At 36.9% G+C, this 20302-nt stretch overlaps 1 protein-coding gene across 4 annotated transcripts in view; it reads right to left on the bottom strand.

Moving 5' to 3' along the window:
* Window positions 1-845: 845 nt before the first annotated feature.
* The window catches only part of TRRAP (transformation/transcription domain associated protein), a 99747-nt gene continuing 80290 nt past the window's right edge, over window positions 846-20302 (bottom strand). For all 4 annotated transcript variants that reach the window (XM_061473166.1, XM_061473168.1, XM_061473167.1 and 1 more), the window contains exons 65-72: window positions 19791-19990; window positions 18798-19059; window positions 10836-11061; window positions 10084-10301; window positions 7318-7502; window positions 5468-5671; window positions 4326-4520; window positions 846-2119 (exon numbers count right to left, since the gene is read on the bottom strand). In XM_061473166.1, the coding sequence (XP_061329150.1) occupies window positions 1835-2119; window positions 4326-4520; window positions 5468-5671; window positions 7318-7502; window positions 10084-10301; window positions 10836-11061; window positions 18798-19059; window positions 19791-19990 (1775 nt within the window). In that variant the 3' untranslated portion in view covers window positions 846-1834. The remainder of the gene's footprint in view (window positions 2120-4325; window positions 4521-5467; window positions 5672-7317; window positions 7503-10083; window positions 10302-10835; window positions 11062-18797; window positions 19060-19790; window positions 19991-20302) is intronic.

Below are 20302 nucleotides of genomic sequence, written 5' to 3'. Positions count from 1 at the left end.
CACCTCCCTCTGTGCCAGGTTCCATGCTGCTCATGGTGCTAGCAAAACTATCATCTTGAGTGAGCAGTAGAGAAGGCCATGTACCCCTTCATAATGTTGACACTCAAGTCTGTATCAATTGACTGCTTCAGCTGATGGCTGCAAAGATGAAAGGAACAGGTCTTTCTGAGGCTCTGTAAGAGACCCATTGAAGCAGGTTGCTTTGTTTTTAAATAATTGACTTGTCCACAGTCATACCTACCTGTTAACTTGCCGGTAAGCTCACCTACTGAAGGAATGTCATTAGATTGACTTAGAAAACCCTCTTGTATCACAGAGAGTACACTGCTGAATGGTGGTCATTAACTTCAATTATGCCTCTCATGTTATTATGAAATCTCTACAGAACCTGTTGTCTGCTTATTAAAAAAACAAAACAACCAAAAGCAGGCAGGGGCATCCTTTGCTGTAGCAGTCAAGACCATCTTTGTTTCTCCAGGAACAGCATCCCCTAATAGAGTTCATCTGCAGACACAGTCTTGACCTCTGAACAATTACGTAAAAGCTCAATTTTTTGTAGCCAAGAAATAGACTACTCTGTTTAAAGACAGACTTTTAGAAAACATATGGTTAACACATTAACTGGTTAGGAAAATAGACTATACACTGAATGAAGAAATTTATACTTCCTGTTCACAGCTCTTCTGTAAGCAAATTCAACACCATACATGAGACCACCACATCCATGTCTTGTTAATGCAGTTATCACCCTTTAAAATACAGGCCGGTTTCATTTACTAAAGATTCCACCTGCTCTTGAGACTTTTCTATAATATTTAAAATATTTTAAATAAAATGAATACCACTGAGAGTTTTACAAAATATTTATTTTGAAAAAATCACTCTGTACAAATTTAACATTCTCAACACCGAAGTTTTATAAAAATGCTAACAGAAAGACAAGTGAAACATTAAACTGATCTTTTCTTAAATTACAAAGAAACAGATTCATTCCAAACAAGCTACTGTAATTCTAAACATGAAAAAAAAAAAAATAAATCATATGATTTGACTTTTTTTAATCTATTACAGCAAAACACATGTACCCATGGATGCCTTTTTCCACCCTTTTTATAAACTCCCCCCTGCCCCAACACTGTCCACAACAAACCAAGTACTCTAAATGGTTTACACTTTTACTGTACATAGCTTGCGCTCCAAGAAAAGCCAGCACAATTTGATAATCATTTTCTCAGTGCCTAACAAAAAGTTACCTCTATACATTTGGTACAAAATTCTCTGTACAAACCATCTTTGCTCGTGTAAATTTGAAGCAAACTTAAAGGAAGAGTATTTATTTGTGCCTTCAATTTGGTAGAATGAAGGGACAGCAATTAAGTAAAATTTCACAAAGTAACATTCAGTAACTGGGAATACTGTCTTTTTTTTATTTTTTTTTTTATTTTTTCTTAGTAATTACTATGGTATAAAAAAAAATATATACTGCAGCTTATTAGGAATGCCAGACCCTAAATCTAACAGTGCTACGTTTATAGTCCTCATCATAAAATAAGATTTTTCTGTACAATATTTAAGTTTCCTCTCTTCATTTTAAGCTATTTGTGAAAACTGTTGTTGCATATTAAACAGCCTTTCTTAAACTGGAGGAAACGTCCCCTCATGAAATTAAAAGCAGTGAAATTGTCCTGTGACTGTAAACACACTTTAAAAAAAGACTGATAAAATGCAGTGTGGCAAGTAAGCCATGGTCTGGAAAGCTTTTTTCACATTTTCTTAACACAATATATGGCTCACACCACAAACAGCAGCAAAAAAAGCTATTGAAAAATTCAAGTTACAGCCAAGGGTGCCAGGCAGGATCCATACGACAGAGATTATCCAAGCTATTTGCAGCTGCTACCAGAGTGTTGACTTTGCTTTCTCCTCCTTCAAACTGAGCAAGATTATGAAGTCGAGTCATGATAGCAGTAACAGCTTTTTGAACTAGTGAAACCAGCTGCTGGCTGTCCATGTTTTCGGGTTGCCCAGCTGCTGAAAGTGGAGAGGAAGTATCCTCTTGTGTTTTTTTGTGCCATGCAATTATTTCATCCCGTAGAACAGTTTTTAGGATGCCATCAACCTACACGAAGGAGAAAAATCAGACTGTTATATTTAATCCGAAGAACCATCAGGTATTACAGAATAGTAACTAGATTTTAGTCAACACCATTTTGACACTTCTGGTTCAGCATTGCAATCTCAGTGTTTTTAAGATGAATGTGGTTTCCAACTGTCTTTACTATTTCCTCTCAAGGTGTTTCTTTTCATAAAAAGCTCTCATCATGAAAACACATCATGCCTCTTAGAGAATTGAAACATCGCTTAAGCTGTAACATATATTAAGGTCTTCATACACAAATGCAGTCATGTGCATCCTGTATTAAGATGACTCCACTAAATTTATGACTTTTCCCACACATACACAGAAGTCTTGTGCAAAGATTAAGAGTGCTTTGCAAAGCTGAAGTTTTTCTGCACAGGGATTACACTCTCAGGGAACACTGCTTTCTCCAAACATGGAAAGAACACTGACTGCAACATACATACATATGCATTTAATATATATCACACCATATATGTATATAGGTGTATATAATATGCATACACATAGGCATATACAGGCCATTTCTACCCCTGGATGAAAAAAAATGCCTGCAAGAAACAGTTGCTGTTTTTTCTCATCACTGAATTGAGTTACTGACATTCATCTGTCAACTTCAACACTCCTGAGGTCCTAAACTGAACTTCTAGGTAACCAGTCCGAATCAAATTCCCTATCTGCACCTAACAAATAGAACATTTCATAACACATATAGCTATTAGGCCAACACATTAAATATATTTTATGGGCATTTGTAAAAAAGATAAAAGCAGAAAACGTTACAAGCATTTCTCTGTAGTCCAAAAGACAGATAATCTAAAGCAGTAATCACCACGTGTCTGAACTGAGCTGGGCACCCATCACTCCGAAAAGAATAAATGGCCACTTGTTCTCTGACCTTCAGAGAATCATAGAATACTTCAAGTTGGAAGGGATGCATAAGGATCAAGCTCAACTCCCTGTTCCTTGCAGGACTACCTAACCATAAACCATATGAACAAGAGTGTTGCCCAAATACTCCTTGAACTCTGGCAGGCTTGGTGCTGCAACCACTTCCATGGGAAGCCTGTTCCACTGACCAGCCACACTCTAAGTGAAGAACTTTTTCTTAATGTCCAGTCTGAACTTACGCAGTTTCATTCCATTTCCTTGTATGCTATTACTGTTCACCAGAGAGAGAAGCTCAGCACCTCCCTTCCACTGCCGTCGTTGAGGAAGTTGTGGTCTGCAGTGGGGTCACCCCTCAGCCTTCTCTTCTCCAAGCTGAACAAACCAAGTGACCTCAAGTTCTCTTCAGAAGTCTTGCCCTCAAGACCTTTCACAATCTTGGTTGTACACAACCAATCTGTACACACTCTTAATATGTGATGTCCCTCTTATACGGAGGCACCCAAAACTGCACACAGTACTCAAGGTGGAGCTGCATCAAATCGATGTGACATGTCTAAGTGGGCATACATCATTCACATGTTGAAATTACAGGCTATGTTTGCAAACTTGTTTGTGTGTAATAGACACGGTTTTGTAAGGTAAGATGATGAATTACTAAAAACGTATTCTACACAGCTTTCTGCATTTTAGATAAAGACTAAAATCACTTTAGAATATTTTCCATCTTTTATAATGTAACTAGCTCATACCGTAGCTACAGTACATTCTGCACAATGTCTTTCTGGTGCAAATTGCTTGCCTAAGTGCAAGATGCCTCACTTTTGGAAAGCATTAGAATTTAAAAGGAAGCTAGACAATTTCTTCAGAAAACTACACCCTGTTAAGAGCTAGAATCCATCAAAGTAACAGTGTATCTTTAGCATTCTATTCCACTAACAAAGAACCAAAACACATTTCTATTGACAGATGATTACGAAGATTCTAAATGATGTTGCATTTGCCATTTTACTATTTAACACTGTCAAAATTCTTAATGACTTATGAGGCTAGAGCTGTGAAATAACATGTTTGGACAAAGACTTAAATTAAGGACAGAATTCCACCTATATTCTTCCTATTCTTTCAAAAAGGTAAACTGCAAACATTTCAGCTGGCATTTGTGATGATCTTAGACTAAGATTTAAAAACAAGTAAGTACTGTTTAGTTTTCACTTTAACCAAGAAAGTGCTGTTTTGTTTCTAAATTGCCAAATACAACATGCCTGCAAACAGCCCTTTAAAAAGCTATACAAACCTTAAAATTTGGCTGTGCAAAGCAGCGAGCTACTGCAATCATAGATGCAGTTAGTGGACCAGACACCCCGATAGTGGTAAGAAATTCAGAGATGTTTGGTGTAAGCCGGAATGGAACTGGACGATTGGCATCCAAATCTCCAGTAGCATCATTAATGTCAAAGCGAAAGTAAGCTACATTTAGCTTGCCAGTATCCTGGATTTAGAAACAAGAGGCATAAAAGTAATTAAAAGAACATTCATTTCATTAATGAAACAAAAATAAGTTGGATTTTTGTTTACCATTAATACTCAGAATACAAATGTACTCCCAACAGCTTTTCACTCTTTCAGTCAAGCAGGTTTTGAGCAAAAACATTAAAATTCAAGGCATGCAAAGTCAGGTATGTATTTTTCTCAAAAGTCCTTGCTAAATACACATTGTTGTAATATCAAACTTAACGAATAGCTTCTTTTGTAGTATGGTCTAAGGAGTCATATGGACAGACACATCTCTGCACATCCCAGCTCTGGGCAAGCATTCTCTGTGCATTGTTCCCTTAGACTAAGCATCTGAACACTTACCTAGAGGGATTAAAGAAACTTAATTGCTATACAGAGCATATTCCTGCATGCATTAAAATGGCATTAAGACTTTAATATATACCACCTTCGCCCTACTAAAGTGGCAAGCCTCATTTAAAATGTTGGGTTAAAACATAAAAATCACTATTAATAGGAGTTGCAGCTTGACATGATGGCAATGCTGAATAAAGAACAGTATTTGAAAAAGAGTATTCCCCTCTATGAAAATGAAGCTGTAAATTTATTTTTTTTTAATCTGATGAAAACACATATTCAAAGCAATATATTTGAAGGACAAAAAGAGTGACTTACCAGTCATTTAAACAAACAGTTCCAGTACCTAAGAATGACTTTACAAAGTTCTACATTTTCACCATAGAAGGCAGAGTTGATGTCCATGGAGACTGCAGTTTAAATTGCTACCTACATGATGTGCAATCACATATAAATGAAAAGCCTACTGACATGCACTGTTGATTACACGTATCAAATTACTGTTTTGACTCATTTCCAAAGTATAGTCCAAATTTCCATCTGATCAAAGACAACAGCATGCATCTAGAATAAACTAACCCATACCTGGGCAATCTGCAGCATTTCAGGGTTGAGTCTATTTAAATGAAAGATGAATTCTGCAAAGCCAATTAGGGCTAGCTGAATAGTGAACATCTTTCGGAAAGTCCAGTAATCGGTGGCGTTGGGGAATGTATGAAGAGCCCATTCCTTCAGCATGCTGCGTGGCACCATGTTGCTCTGCACTTCTTTAAGTATATCTCTGAGAACCTGCATAAATATTAGTTGAAAGAGATAATTTTTAATAGATTTCTTGCCAACAGACGAATGTGCCAAGAGCAACTACCAAACTTCTCACAACTGCTATATCCCATTTTAGGAAAAAATACCCTGAAATTGAATGCTTTCAATCCTACACCGTTGCCTCACTTCTCTGTCAAAACACAAGAGTGTTTTGCTAGCCCAGCCTCTGCACAGCTAGAAAATGCTTTTTATCTGAAAAAAAAAAATTTTCATAAAACCATATAATCATGAGAACTGCAAACATGCATGTTGGAAAACCAGAGACTGAAAAAGAATATAACCCGATTTGATGTGTCTTCTACTCAAACCTTTAAAGAAAATCAGAATTGAGCTAAAGAGACATTCAACTCATGATGCAGCATTTCCATACAGGAAACTAACAGAACATACTTCACTACATTCTAGCTTCAGTGAAAGCTGGATAAGAATTTTGTAGCAATAAAACAAACCCCTTTAATTTAAGCTAATGGCAAGATTCAAAATTGTACAAAGCATGCAGCCTAAAGATGGCTCTCTGCATGGTTTCTTCACTGGGTAAAAGGGAAAGGATGGTTATTGCACAAGCTAGGGAAAGACTGTGCAAAGTAATTTGTAACATGTATTATATTACAACAAAAGCACCTCAAAAATACAAAAGGTAAAAGCTGAGAGCTGTGTTCAGCCATTTCTGTCAGCGTACACTCTGCGAGCTTTTCCCCTATATGCACACATTTGCAATTACCAAAATATTTAATTACTGTACCATATACTAGCCTAATTAATTAGAAAAAGATGTAACGCTAGGATCTGTTCTAGGACACCAGAAAACATGACAGTCATACTGACTTCAATTAAATGGCTGTTAGAGAGTTTCATAACCTGAAGGAAAAATCCTCAAAATAGAAACAAATGTTAGGTAACACTTCATTTGATTTTTAACAAAGGAAGCCTGAACAGATACTGTCTCTAAACCATGCCTGCATGTATACCATGTATTTTCTAATAGCTATATTTAAAATGGGACTGGCATTTTATGTAAGAATCTGCACTAACCTTGAGATAAAAAACATTAAATAACCTTATTTATCACAGTTGGATGTTTGATGGAGATAGGCGAGAGAGAGCTTTGTTCTTTCTGAGTACTATCATTTATTAGGGTGTGATTACTCAACTGTTTCTATTTGAGTTAGATGAAATGAATCCACTCGCAATTTTAAGAGATCCATCAGAAGAACTTGGGGAAGCCTGCCTCACGTAACATGCTGTAACTGCTTATGTAAATTACGAATGCTGTTTCCCATGTTATCAATTAATTATTTTCAAAGCACTTTAAGGACCAAAAAGCAATCAACACCTTGTCTGTTTTCCCTTGCAGTTACCCAAAATAACCTAGAGTAAAACAAATACAGCTTTTTTGAAGCTTTCCAAGATAACCTAAAACACCAAAGAGATCTAAAAGTTCCCAAGAATACATTAAGCAAAACCAAAGTGAACTCCAAAAAAATCAAAATGCCACCTCTGCACATATATCTGTCTCACATCTAATGAGAGGTGATGAATCGGGGCAGGGGATATGGGACACAGCAGAGACCTCACGAAAGCCCTTGATTAAAATTCATTATACATTCTAATACCTGATGGCTAGCTTGAGTCCCTCGTGCTTGGACCGTTGCCAGTCTGTCATAGTAACGAGAAATAGGGTTGTCATGCTCAATGCCTTTCTTGGCACAGCGTTGCTTATAGATCTCCACCAGGGAAAGAGAAGAGGGATTGTCTTCAACCAAACGCATCTGTGGGGAAACTGCTACGACACGGGGGACTAGGAGACATTTGAGAAGGGTGAGAGGGGATGGTGGTAGGGCAGGGAGAGGGAAGAGAGAGCAAAAGAGAACAAAACAGTTAATCCATACTCCAAATACTAAGAGAAGAAGTAGCACACAAGTGAGATACATTTCAGCTGATGATCACAGTTGTATCAAAATTTTTATTACTACACTCACAACTAACAAGCTCTGTTAAAAAGAACAACAGCAGATTTTTGCAACAGAAACATCAACAATATTAGAAAAAAAAATTTAACACTTGTTATTCTTCCTACTTTACCTGCTGAAAAGAGGTTAATACTTAGTTCAGGTGCAAACGGGTTTGTAATATCTGATTACATGATACTGGCATTATGTCAGTAAAAATGAGCCTGAAGAACAAAACTACTTAGCTCAATAGGGTATTTAAAGTGATTCAGAAAAAACGGAGGAAAAAATCTGAACATAGTTGAAGAATAGATGTTTAAATGACACCACTTGAAAACAACACAGGGAAGACACAGCAAAATATTCAACAATAAGAAAACCTAAGGCAGTGAGCTTTTCCTTGGTGAGCAATAAAGTTGCAAAAAACCCTATTTGCACTTTCATGGTGCTCAACAGATGTATCATCCTACTGAGTCTTATGTGCATCCCCACCCACATCAAAACAGACAAGGCCTCTTCATAGCCAGCTTTTCCAGTGACACTGTACTGTTTGACAGTGACCTTCCGTTACCACCAACACTGTTCTCTCAACATTTCCCTCAGAAGCTGTAACAATTAAACTCAGAAATAGAGGGAAAAGTTGTTTAAATGCATTTAAATTTTTTGATGCAATTTCTTCACTCTTAAAGAAGAAATGCATTCTGCAGAAGGGGTTTAATGAGCTATTTCTTCTGGTGTGCTTCCATTAACCTCTACCAGCAGAGAAATGGATGTTCTTTAGGTTCTTCCAAATAGCATCAAACCACAAGGAACAGAATTGTTTCCAGAAACACTATACTTTAAAAACAGCTTTTTGAAGGAAAACATGTTACTTTAGTATATAGAGGGTATACTTCTGTATCAGTGTCCTTGTTTTTCATAGTTTTAAAGACTGTTTATTGCACTTTTGTTATTTTGGCCTCAGAGTGATGCAACATTGTCTTCACGTATGTAGAGATACTGACCTTTTGTTATAACAAATCCTTTGCCTTGAGTATTTTTGTCTTTTTAAAGTTAGAACTCATATATGCATTTCTAGCTCTGAAAGTGCCAGTTGCATCGTCTGGACACCTAAACTCATGAAACAACTTCATGTAAATAGATACTATTAGCCCAAAAAGGAGGACCAAGAAATATACACTTTTTTAAAAATCAGTGCTCAGCACTTTTTAAAAGGACAACAGCATAGCAGCAACTTTGTCTCTTTGATGAAAGTTTCCCTTATCCATAATATATTTCCTGCTTACCAACCGAGGATTATCAGAACTGAATAATGCAACATACAGAACTCATTTATATAAAGTGACCTTCTGAAATGAAAAGTATTATACATTAATATAAACTAGCTACTCAGTTTAAGCTGGAACTTGCCAAAAGCCTTCATATCTGGAAAACAAAGGGTTTCACTGTTTTAAAGTATCGGAATCACAAGCAGACCAAGTATGTTGCCAGGCAAGACTGATATTTTCTGTTTCTCATTTCATGAATGAATTATTTATAATCAACACATAAAAAAAGCCAAGATACAAAAGGAAAGAGAAAGAATTAAAACTGTGTTTTCAGCCTTCATTCACTGTGTCTGTTTCAAAATACCTAAATGCGTGACCTTTTTATTAAGTATTTTGGCAATATCTACACAGCAATAATGTAACTCTCCTCACTAAGGCCTCCCTACCATTATGTTTGTTAATTCTGGATTTTTTAAGCATTACCAGGTGGTGCTGTTGGCAAAGTGCACTCTCCAAACCAAGTTACCTATTACAGGATCATAGAAGTGCACTCGAGTCCTGCGTCAAGTATCTGGATTATGAATGGATTTAATTCAGCAACAACCAAGCAGTCAGTATATTCCTGAAAGCAAACATCACCATGGATATAAAAAAAAAATAATATAAAGACATGTTTTCATATCAAAGACCTCAGAAACCATTCACCAAATTCAAAGCTCTACAAAAAAATTCCTTTTGTGTTATGTGGAAGAGGTAAAAGAAATTCAATATTCATACACTGCAACTTGGGAGAAAAAGTTTTGTTCTCTTTCTCTTTGTTTCTAAATGCTTGTTCTGAAGTACATGTATCCATTTCCATAGCAACACCTCCAACAGGCATGTCTCTGCCTTATAGGTGTTATTCACAACTAAACTTTATACAGCAAATGATGCGTGTAAGCTCTTCTAAAAACATCCTAGATCCCATGCAATCAGCTTTATTTCTTCAGAGGGGAGCTACAATGCCAAAAAAAGGCTTATCACCTAGACAGATGTGACTTTACCTTCTGAATATTCAAAACCTTCAGTATCAGTTATTAGTAGCTGTCAAAAAATGTAATAATTGCAATCTTTGAGTATAACATATACGTAAAAAATAATGTAAAATCTCTCCTTTCAGTACCTGTAAAAAATAAGTGTCTTTTTGTGGTCTCTTTCCTTTTCTCCAAGCAGGGGTTTAAAAGGCGAAGAAGCTGTAATACCCGCTCTTCTCTACGAGACTCTGTCAGGCAAGCATCATTCATTACCAGGTATGGGTAAATCTTTCCATTATGGCCTCGGATATAAAGTCTTCTTGCTGCAGTATTGTGTTTCTGAACTATCTCCACTCTGGGCATAAACCTATTAGGAAGAAAGGGATAATAAAGCACCTGAGCAAATCTCCTCTGGTATTAAATCAAATCAAACAAAACCCACCAAAGAAATAAGGTAGTGCAACTGCATTACAAGGTTTTTACAAGGTACAATTCTATTGCCCAGCTAGCCCATGGTTTCTATTCTGTAGTCAAAAAGGTCTTCTGCTTGATTTTTGTTAAAAAAGAGCTCTTGAGCAAAATCAATCACCAGATCAGACCTTTTTGAACCATAGTACCTGTATTGACTACAACAGAAGAACTCATCTCGACTTCTATCAGTATATGAAGCATACTCATCATGTAACAGTACAGTTGCTTACTGTGGCAGTGTAAAATTACCAGAGGAGGATAAAATAAAATAAAAAAAAAAGGTGTTATTCCAAGGTACGTCTCTATATATGTAATTTATATATATGAAAGGTACAAGACATCCACTGTTGCAAAGTGAACAGATGGAGAAGGTTTTCATTTTCTTCTCCATTTTCAGAATTACAACTACCAAAGTGTATTTTTAAGTTACCTTGCTATCTTGATGTAGTAATGTGTTGGCTTTGGCATAAGGAATTCTCCAGGTATCTCTACTTCTGCAGTTTGAGCTGAGAAATTACTGAGAAAGCGGCACTTTTCTTCTATGAGGAAGAACTTTGGAAGCTGTTTAGTTTTTGCCTCCAGAATTTTGATCCATTTCTTCAGTTTAGAGATCAGATTGTGAAGTTTCATTGACCCTGGCACACTGAAGTCAAAGTCTTAAAAAAAAAAAAAAAAAAGAAAATATACATAAATCTCAGCAATTCAAATTCTTTACAGGGTATTTAATGATCAAGTGTCTGAAGTTTTGAGTTTTCAAAGAGGTTGTTCTAACTACACACCCTCAAGCAAAATACACATTCAGCACACGCAGCTGTTATGCAGAAAAGCATCATACTGGTGTCAAATACTATAGGAAAAGGGAAAGCTACTATCAGAAACTCACACAAGAAAGCAAAGCATCTATACCAACCAAGTCCAGCAGAACAACATGGCTACCTATGAACCCTAAACACAAGGAAAAAGTAGCATGTTCAGAAAAACACAGATGAGAAAGAAGAATCGTTAGGGAAGAGGCAGGACATAACTGCTATACGATCATACACCAGCAATAACACTGTATCAGCTGACACTGGAGGATAGTAAAACGTATGTTTCAATAGTGCAAATCAAACAAACGCACAGAGCTGTCCTGCCTTCAAACGACAGGCTCTGTAGAATATTTCATCTCTACAGAAAATCTTTAAGTGAGGTTCTAAAATGATGTATAAGTTAAATCTGTCCAAATCTGCAACCTCTTTTCAGTACACAGGTCTAAAATATTCTCTGTAATTATGAACTTCCCAATTTTTTTCCTTAGTCATGCAAACATTAAAAAAACATACTGTGAAAATCTTAAATACCATCACTGTATTTAATTGTCTGTATACTGCAACCAGAAGGACTGCATAGAAAGCAAGGAGTAATAAACCAAATTATCAGATCATTTAGTAAAAGAGGAAAAGTAAGCTTATTTCACAGACTAGCACTATAATTTTCAGCCTGTTCAACTCAAAGTGATTTACTTATTTAAAATCAGTGAAGGCTTTTTACTTTTAAAGTGGATGAAAGAGCCTCAAAACTGAGGATACAATGTAGGATCTGTGAGCAATTGCAAGACAAGTAGTACATTTACTATTACTATTATTCCCCTATTCTGACTATTACTATTATTCTCCTATTCTGAGCTGCAAGAAAATTCTCCTTATTCTTTCCTGGCTCCGATAACAATTGCATGCCACCACAGGAAGAACAGACATGACAGCCTAAGCAAAAATGACAATATTATGCAAACAGCCTGCTCTTTCCTTTGCAACCTAACAGTACTGCAGCATGGAACTACCTCCTCTAGCCCACATGCAAGTGAAGTAACAACTTTCTCAAGGTCAACACCTGGTCTTCAATATACTATGAAAATAATTCTGTAACAGAATTCACTGCAACATCAACCATTTTCTGAGCCAACACCAATGCCGTCTTCCCAACACTGCTTTCACTACAGTTACAGAAGACAGTAAATAAATAAATAATGAGTCTGAATCTCGCAAAAGAGGGAAAATGAATAAACCACGAACACGAAATTATGGTTCACCACTTCAGTACGATAACAATGAGAGCTGAAACACACTCAGTAAGAAGATAAAGTAAACCTCCTAACTGGAAACCTCATTAGTTATAGCATCCCAAATTGTGCAAGTTAACTAACAGACTTGAATTTTTAAGATACATTTCTAGACCACAGTCTAAAAGATGCCATTTTAAGCTCAACACATTACAGGTGAAAAAGCAACAGCAAGAAAGAAACAGAGAATGTTGATTCAGTATTTCTGAGATCTTCAGCTAAACCAGACCAGAATCTTCTTTATGCTTCAATACAACAGGAAGTTAACACAGTCTCAGAAATGAGTTTTACCCTTATTGCAGAATATATGTTTCACTATGTTACACACACACAGTATTTTCCTACATTAACAAAAAAACCCTCCAAACAACAGAACAGTCATGAGTCCTGCTCAGAGGCCAAATTAATTTAGTCACATAAATATGCCCCAAGCATCTATCTGCAAGTATGCTAACAGTGAATTAAGTACACACACACACAGAGCAATTGCTGCATGCTAAAGTTTTTTCAACCACAATTAAAACCACTCAAAACTCTGATTCTCCACAAGACTTATGCCTACAAACAAGCTTAGCACATTTGGTCTTTTAACCAGAAGAGTCTGTATCACCCCACACGTACACACTTTTTCTCTACGTTCTTCTTTATGTGCACAGGAGTACACATAATTCAGTTATTACTGAATAAACTAGTGCAGTCTATGATTCCTTTCATTTTACTATTCTGTTCGTTAAACAAAATATCAGAGAACACATAACCCAACTTATTTCATTGTGTATCCACAATACACTGATATGCTAACATGCTTTCAGTGAAAGCCTTAAATCTAATATCCCCAAAACAGAGAAAAAAAAAACCAAACATACCAAATCTTTTCCACTTTCATAAGAAAGAAGTCTACATTGAAAAATACAGTTACATATTCATGGGTGTTAGAAATTAGTATAACTTGGTAATACTCCCTCTTATTTTTCTACCTGGTAGGGGTATTCGCAATATTACTGTAAAACACTCTTATTATAATCCCAAGCCTACCCTCTAGTGAGCAGCAGGAGTAAATCAATTCATGAAAGTGGCAAAATTATTGAATCATTTATCTCCCGAATCTCTGAAGTTCAGGAAAATATCCCCCAATTGCAACTAGTTGTTGTGATAATGGGAACCACAAAAGTAGTAAAAATACGCATCACTGTATATCCCTTACAAAAAGAAGGAAAAGAAAGAGCCATTTTGTTCACCATGAGAACAGCTCCAGTATGTTGAAATGCCTGGTTTAGGATTTTTGTTGGTTTGTTTCCCGGTAGCAGATGGGAAAAACAGAGAGTTCAATTAGTCTTTTTGCTCATGTCACAGAGAGCCCATCTGAGAAGAAAAATCAGGGGAAATACCAGTGCAGACATTATGTGTGTATGACATCTCTCTGCTTTACACATATCTTAATGTATATAAAAAGTAGTTTTGTTTCAAACAAATAATTTTTTTCAGTACTTACTACTGGATAACACCTTCCTCAAGCTAACACATGATGGTCTAAAACACCCTACTACTTACGTTGTCTTTCTCCTAAAGAGAAAAGGAAGTTTATATCCTCATCTTCAATGGAGATATTCACAGGAAACCATGATACAGACTGCAACTGAAGAAGCTCACTCTCTTCTCAATGGTGCTAAAGATCCTCGTCACTCTCAATGAAAGGACAAATGGGACGCAATCTTTCTGCCAGTGAGACAGACCTAAAAATTTTAATGGTTCCTAACACAACTAGATAAAGGTGACTGCTTTTTGAATGAGGGCTATACCATCACTTTTCATGAAGTAGCACAAAAATACACTTCAGTTAACAAAATTAGAGTACCAATCCCTCTGTCAGCCCACAACCCCTGACCTACGCAATGACCAACATTAACATAGCATTAAAGAAACAGAAAATACCTACAAACAAATAACCAAAAATAAACCCAAAACAACCCTTCTGCTACATGTGCAGAAAAGTCCTACTCAGTTCAAAGTTAACAGGCAATTAATGCTTTTAGAGCAAGCAACAGTTCATTTGTAAGATTGTCACCATAGACAAAGTCTGATTACACTTACAAGTTGATAACCCAAGGACCCTCAGCTGAAAAGCCAAGACACCATGTAATCTGAGATATCATGCAAGATGCCACTTAAGACTGAAATGTAAGCTTAGCTTCACAGAGTTCTTCATGCATATGATACTGAAGAAGATTGAGAGAGAAGAGCTGTCTTGCTTTTAAAGTTTCAGACATTTACATGCTCTGTACCTTCACAGAGGTTCATCTTAATCACACAAGATCTTTTGGAAAGCACCAAGAAACATGAAAAATCTCAGTGACAGGTAAGCAGAAATACAAAACAGGAATTCTGGTTCACAACATAGCTCCAGAAAACTAACACTGATAAGTCCAGACCAAGGTCAAATATAGAATCATGGAATAGCTAGTGTTTGAAACTACCTTGAGATCATCCAGTTCCAACCCCCCTGCCGTGGGCAACGACACCTCACACCAGACCATGTCACCCAAGGCTCTGTCCAACCTGGCCTTGAACTTGCCATGGATGGAGCATTTACCCTTTCTTTGGGCAACCTGTTCCAGTGCCTCACCATCCTCACGGTAAAGAACTTTTTCCTTGAATGTAAGCTGAACTTTCCCTGTTTAAGTTTAAACCCACTCTCCCTTGTTCTGTCCAAACTCTCGATCTGGATTTTCTGGATAACATCCTGTTTACCCGAAAATTAGAAGGGCAGTAAAGAAATAGCTACCAAAGTGATGCTATGCTCATTCTTGACAAAAGAAAAAAAGTCATTAAAACAACTGAGAATTTTGAACACAGCTCTTCCCCCTGCCCTCTCCCCACATTTCAAAGATACACTCAGACATTGAGAAGATTCCTTCTGATTACAGAGTTTCCATCCACAGCAAAGAATTCATTGTGCTGGGTGGCAAAACTCTTAAGAAAATTATCTTGCCCATTCAGGGTATACTTTGGAATTTTTCATTCCTATTCAGCTTGAGTGAAGAAATGGCTGCAGAAAGAAGCCAATCCAAACTCTAAACTATCATATGTCCACAAAAGAACAATGAAGGCAGTTTTTCTCCTCCTTTCACTGCTGAGAAAGCTCTCAAAGGGAGCATTTCTCAGCATTTTTCTGTTCTTTGATGTCAAAGGTTTAGCAGGAAAGGAGAGAAGGAACAAAGAACAGACAGTCAAAGAGCTCTGCATTTGAAGTTCCAGTAAAAAAAATAATTTCAAAGTAAAATTCGGTTTTAAAATATATAACATTAGGATGGAAAAAAATGACCTATCAAAGCTTCAATGGTCTAGACTGCTGCAGACAAAGTACTTAGAATGTAAGAAATGGCGTAAGAGCCCCCAGTGGCTCCAAACAGGAATCAAGACGCAACTCAGATGTTGATGGAAATGATTATGCAACCAAACATAGTTGAAAGTGTCTATAAAACATAGCTGCCAACATTAATCTGGAAATAATTGAAGACAAGAGTTTACTCCAAGACAGCTCCTCAGCTTGGATACTTCTGAAATGGAAGGCAGACACTGTAATTATCTATCCATCACCTAAATGCAACTAGTGCTGAGAAGCAGAAAAACAAACACGAACCTTGTAGTGTGACAAGAGGACAAAGCAGGCACGATTTACAAATGGTTTCTCATAATGCTAAAGCAGCCTTTGCTATCTTCAGTACAGTAATTACAATCCTATTCACTTATTTATGTGCATTTACTCTTATTACAAAATTAATAAAAGCCATATTTTCATTTTCTGTATAATGAATTGAATTACAAAAATGTGCAAGTATATTGATCAGTTTAATTTCTTCTGGTTTCCCATACTTCATTTGTTAATGAAAACACTGAATTTATTCATTAAAATAAAACAAAATCAAATCTAGAACTAAGCAAAATAATTATTTCTATCCCACAGACATTCATGTTTAATCAGACTTTAACATATGAACAAAAAAAATAATCACTTGTTATTAAACTGAAGTTTACTGAGAAACTCATTGCATTTCCGGACTTTACCTGATTTTCATGTCCAGGGCTATGTTGTTGTTCTGTGTTTTATATGTTATTCTATATAGATTAGATAGCAAACCTGAAAACCTTACCTGCCATTTAGATACCATAAAGACATGCAAAGATTATACATGGGCATGTAAACTCTGAAAAACCTCTCCATTTTTTGTTTTAACTGAAGACTGTAACTGAACCGTAATTAAAGTTTCTTAATCCCTTGATCTCTCTAACACTCAGAGGAAAGAAACCATGACAGACCAAAAATAACTTAAATCCAACAAAAAGTGAGCATATCAACAACACTTACAGCAATGAAAATTTGACTGTACTACTACTGCACTGTAAAGACACATAAACCATTTCTAAAAATTAAGCACTAGTCCAAATCTGTATTTCATGTAGACTATTGCCTTTGGAAGGGAGCTACAGTGATCAGCTAGTCCAACTGCCAGACAAATTCAGTATTAAGGAAATTGCTCAAATGCTTTTTAAACACTGACAGGAATGGGGCACTGACAGCCTCTGCAGAAAGCCTGTTCTGGGGTTTGACCACCCTCTTGGTAAAGAAATTCTTCCTAATGTCCAGTCTGAACCACCCGTGATGCAGCTTTGAACTGTTCCCACACATCCTATCACTGGATAACAGGGAGAAGAGACCAGCACTTCCCTCACTTCCCCTCCTCAGGCAGCTGTGGAGGACAATCAGGTTGTCCCTAAGCCTCTTTTTCTCCAAACTAGGTAAAGCCTAAGTGCTCAGCTGTTCCTCATAGGCCATGCCTTCCAGCCCTTTCACCACTTTTGTTGCCCTCCTCTAGATACATTCTAGTACCTTCGCATCCTTCTTAACCTATGAGGCCCAGAACTGCATGCAGTCTCCCAGGAGGGGCCACACCGAGACTAAATAACAGCACGATGATCATCTCTTGACCAGCTGGTTATGCTGTTTGATGCACCCCAGGATGTGGTTTGCCCCCTGGCCTGCCAAGGCATGCTGCTGATTCCCACTGAGCCTGCTGTCAACCACCATGCCCAGATCCCTTTCTGCAGGGCTGCTCTCCAGCCATTCCTCTCCCAGTCTATACTTGTACCCAGCGTTACTCCGTCACAGGTACAGAATCTAGCATCTGAATTTGTTAAATTTCATGCCATTAATCATTGTCCAATGATTATTTCCATCCCCACCCCCATATGCTCCCATTAAAGACACACAGAATGTTTCTACTACCATTTCACTCCCTAATACACTTCACCCATTAAAAATTTAATCATATGGTTCAGGACTTTCATTATCTGCTGTCATGCAACTGTTCTGCCTCCAAAAGGACATCATGCAATACATAGCGTGCACAAGATATGTAGGTCATATCTACAACTGAGCTGCTTTCACAAGATTCCCATCAGCTCACTTATTTTCACAACATTTTATCAGTGAAATGCCTGAAAAAACACTGCAAGTCTACTTGTCAAACTCAGTCAACCAGTTATCTTTAAGGAAAAGCTGATATAGTTTAGATAGCAATTTATGCAAAATTGAAAATCCTGGCAATCCAAAACACTGATGCCAATCAGTGTCACCTTCTGTCATATATACTTGTGTAGCTTTAACACTTTTCATCAAATGTATCAAAACCATGTTCTACTGTACATGAGCTTCTCTAAGAATTTTAAATCAAATCAGACACTCAGAGATGTAACTCCACTGATAAAGAGAAAACAAACGAAGCAAAAAAGCCACTTCCCATAAGTACCTTTTTTATTAGATCTGATTAAAGTTATTGATTCAATTTACCTAACAATGATGTAAAATTGTGTAATAGGATTTTTATAAACTAGTTATCCAAAACACTAAAGTCATTTTCCTCATCAAAGTAAGCTGTTTTGTAAGAGGTCGCATAATATTGTCAGTTTGGAGTTCTGGGGTGAAAATGTCATTAAGTTCTGGCATCACTGTAAAATAGAAATCATTACTGTCCCTTATGTGTAGCAGGCAGGTCTATGTAAATGGCAAAAATATTACAGTGATCTGATTTACGTTTAAACACATATGTGATTTGACTACAGTTCTGGGTTTGGTGAATGACAGAAAGATGCTCTATTCTATGCTCTCTCTCAGGAAAAATACTGGAAAAACAAAAAAGCAGAATGCCTTCACAGTTGAACTCTGGGGAAAGAGGGAGGAGTGGAATTTCTCTGGGAATTAAAAGTAACATTTAATAAAACAATTTAAACATTTACCTGTTGTAAATTGTCCTTTTAACTTCTGGAACACGGGATCTTGAGCTGTTGCCTGTGCTCTCCTAGCTAATGACTCTGAGGCTGCACTAGAAAACATGGTGGACACATTCGAGACATTCTCAAGACCTACTCCAAAGGTGCTGACTAACTTCTTGACAAAATTTAGTGTATGAGGAGTGATTTTGGCATCTGAAACGGCTCCACTCTTCTCAAAGGCAACTGAATAGCACTTTGCCAAGCCCTGCTGCAGTTGTCTAAGAACCTAAGTATTAAAAAAGAAAGACAAAATAGTCAGGAATATTAGGCCTTCTGATTTGACACTGCATTTTATACAGTAAAAGTTATCCTCTCAGAAACATTTACTTAAAACTCCATTTTTAGACTGCACCAGAGGGTCAGTCAGAATGACAAAGCTGATTCTTATCAGCACTGCAAACACACTGACCAGTGGAAATGCTGCATCACAAAGTACACCTCTCTTACAACAGCAGCCGAGTTTCAGATTTCATAGTTTGTGATATATTAGAAAATTATGTGCTATTTTTCAAATAAACACTGTGCTAGGTAGACAGAACAGAGTAGCCTGACACTTTGAGAAGCCAATACTGAAAGCAGAGTGGCTCCTCCATCTGCTCCCTGATATAATTCAAAATTCAGACAATAATCACCACCTGCCACAGACACCAGAACAAGACAGAAACTGGTAATCATGAAACTTAGTTTAAGAATATAAATTTTCAGTTAGTACAAGTAACAGGTTGAATCCTAGAGGCATTCATCAAATGTGGTTTAGGGAAACCTCTGTATTGCTTCCAGAAATAACCAATCTCCTTAAAACTCTCATCAGAACAATCAGTTTTACAAATACACCAGTTTACTAATCAAAACAAATAGGTATGTTTTAATGTTTAAAACTAATTCTAGGTTAACTGTTTTGTAGTTAACTTTTCCTTAGATGTTGCATACATATGAAGGTGTATTAAAATCAAATACCTCTTCGTGCCAATTCTCTCTGAACCAGACCATCTGATCTACAATGCCTTCCAGAGAAGACAAAAGTGTTGGATGTAATTCTCGCTGCATGTGCATAATTCTGCTGCATCGCCACATCGGTGCAGTGGCTCTGATTGGCCCAGGATCTGAGGCAGAGTGGGACTGATTTCCAACTGAACTTGGCTGCTGTTGCCCAGAATCTGGAAAGTGGAAAATTAAGAAAAAAAAATTATCTTTCCTAAATTTGATACATGCCTGCATGAAACAAAATAAACTGTTTGAGAAATTTGCTTTACATTTGCATGAAGTATTAAACATGTATTACCTACCAAAATCAAGAAAATCTGCTTCTTACAAAGAAAACTCTACTCCAAATGCTATTCAATAGAACATACTTCCTAAAGCTAGAGCAATACAAACTCTCTTCAGAAACACACACGAGATGTAGCCTCAGCTTTTACACTACCAAGTCGTGCTCTTGAAGTAACTAATGCTGTTTCATATCCAATCAA

Source organism: Pezoporus flaviventris, unplaced genomic scaffold (genome assembly GCF_033815535.1).
Source record: "Pezoporus flaviventris isolate CSIRO_AGI_PZ_B2104156 unplaced genomic scaffold, CSIRO_AGI_Pfla_v1 ptg000078l, whole genome shotgun sequence".
Lineage (NCBI taxonomy): Eukaryota > Metazoa > Chordata > Aves > Psittaciformes > Psittacidae > Pezoporus > Pezoporus flaviventris.
The sequence above is the reverse complement of the archived record's forward strand: the minus strand, read 5'-3'. Positions and strand labels throughout refer to the sequence as shown.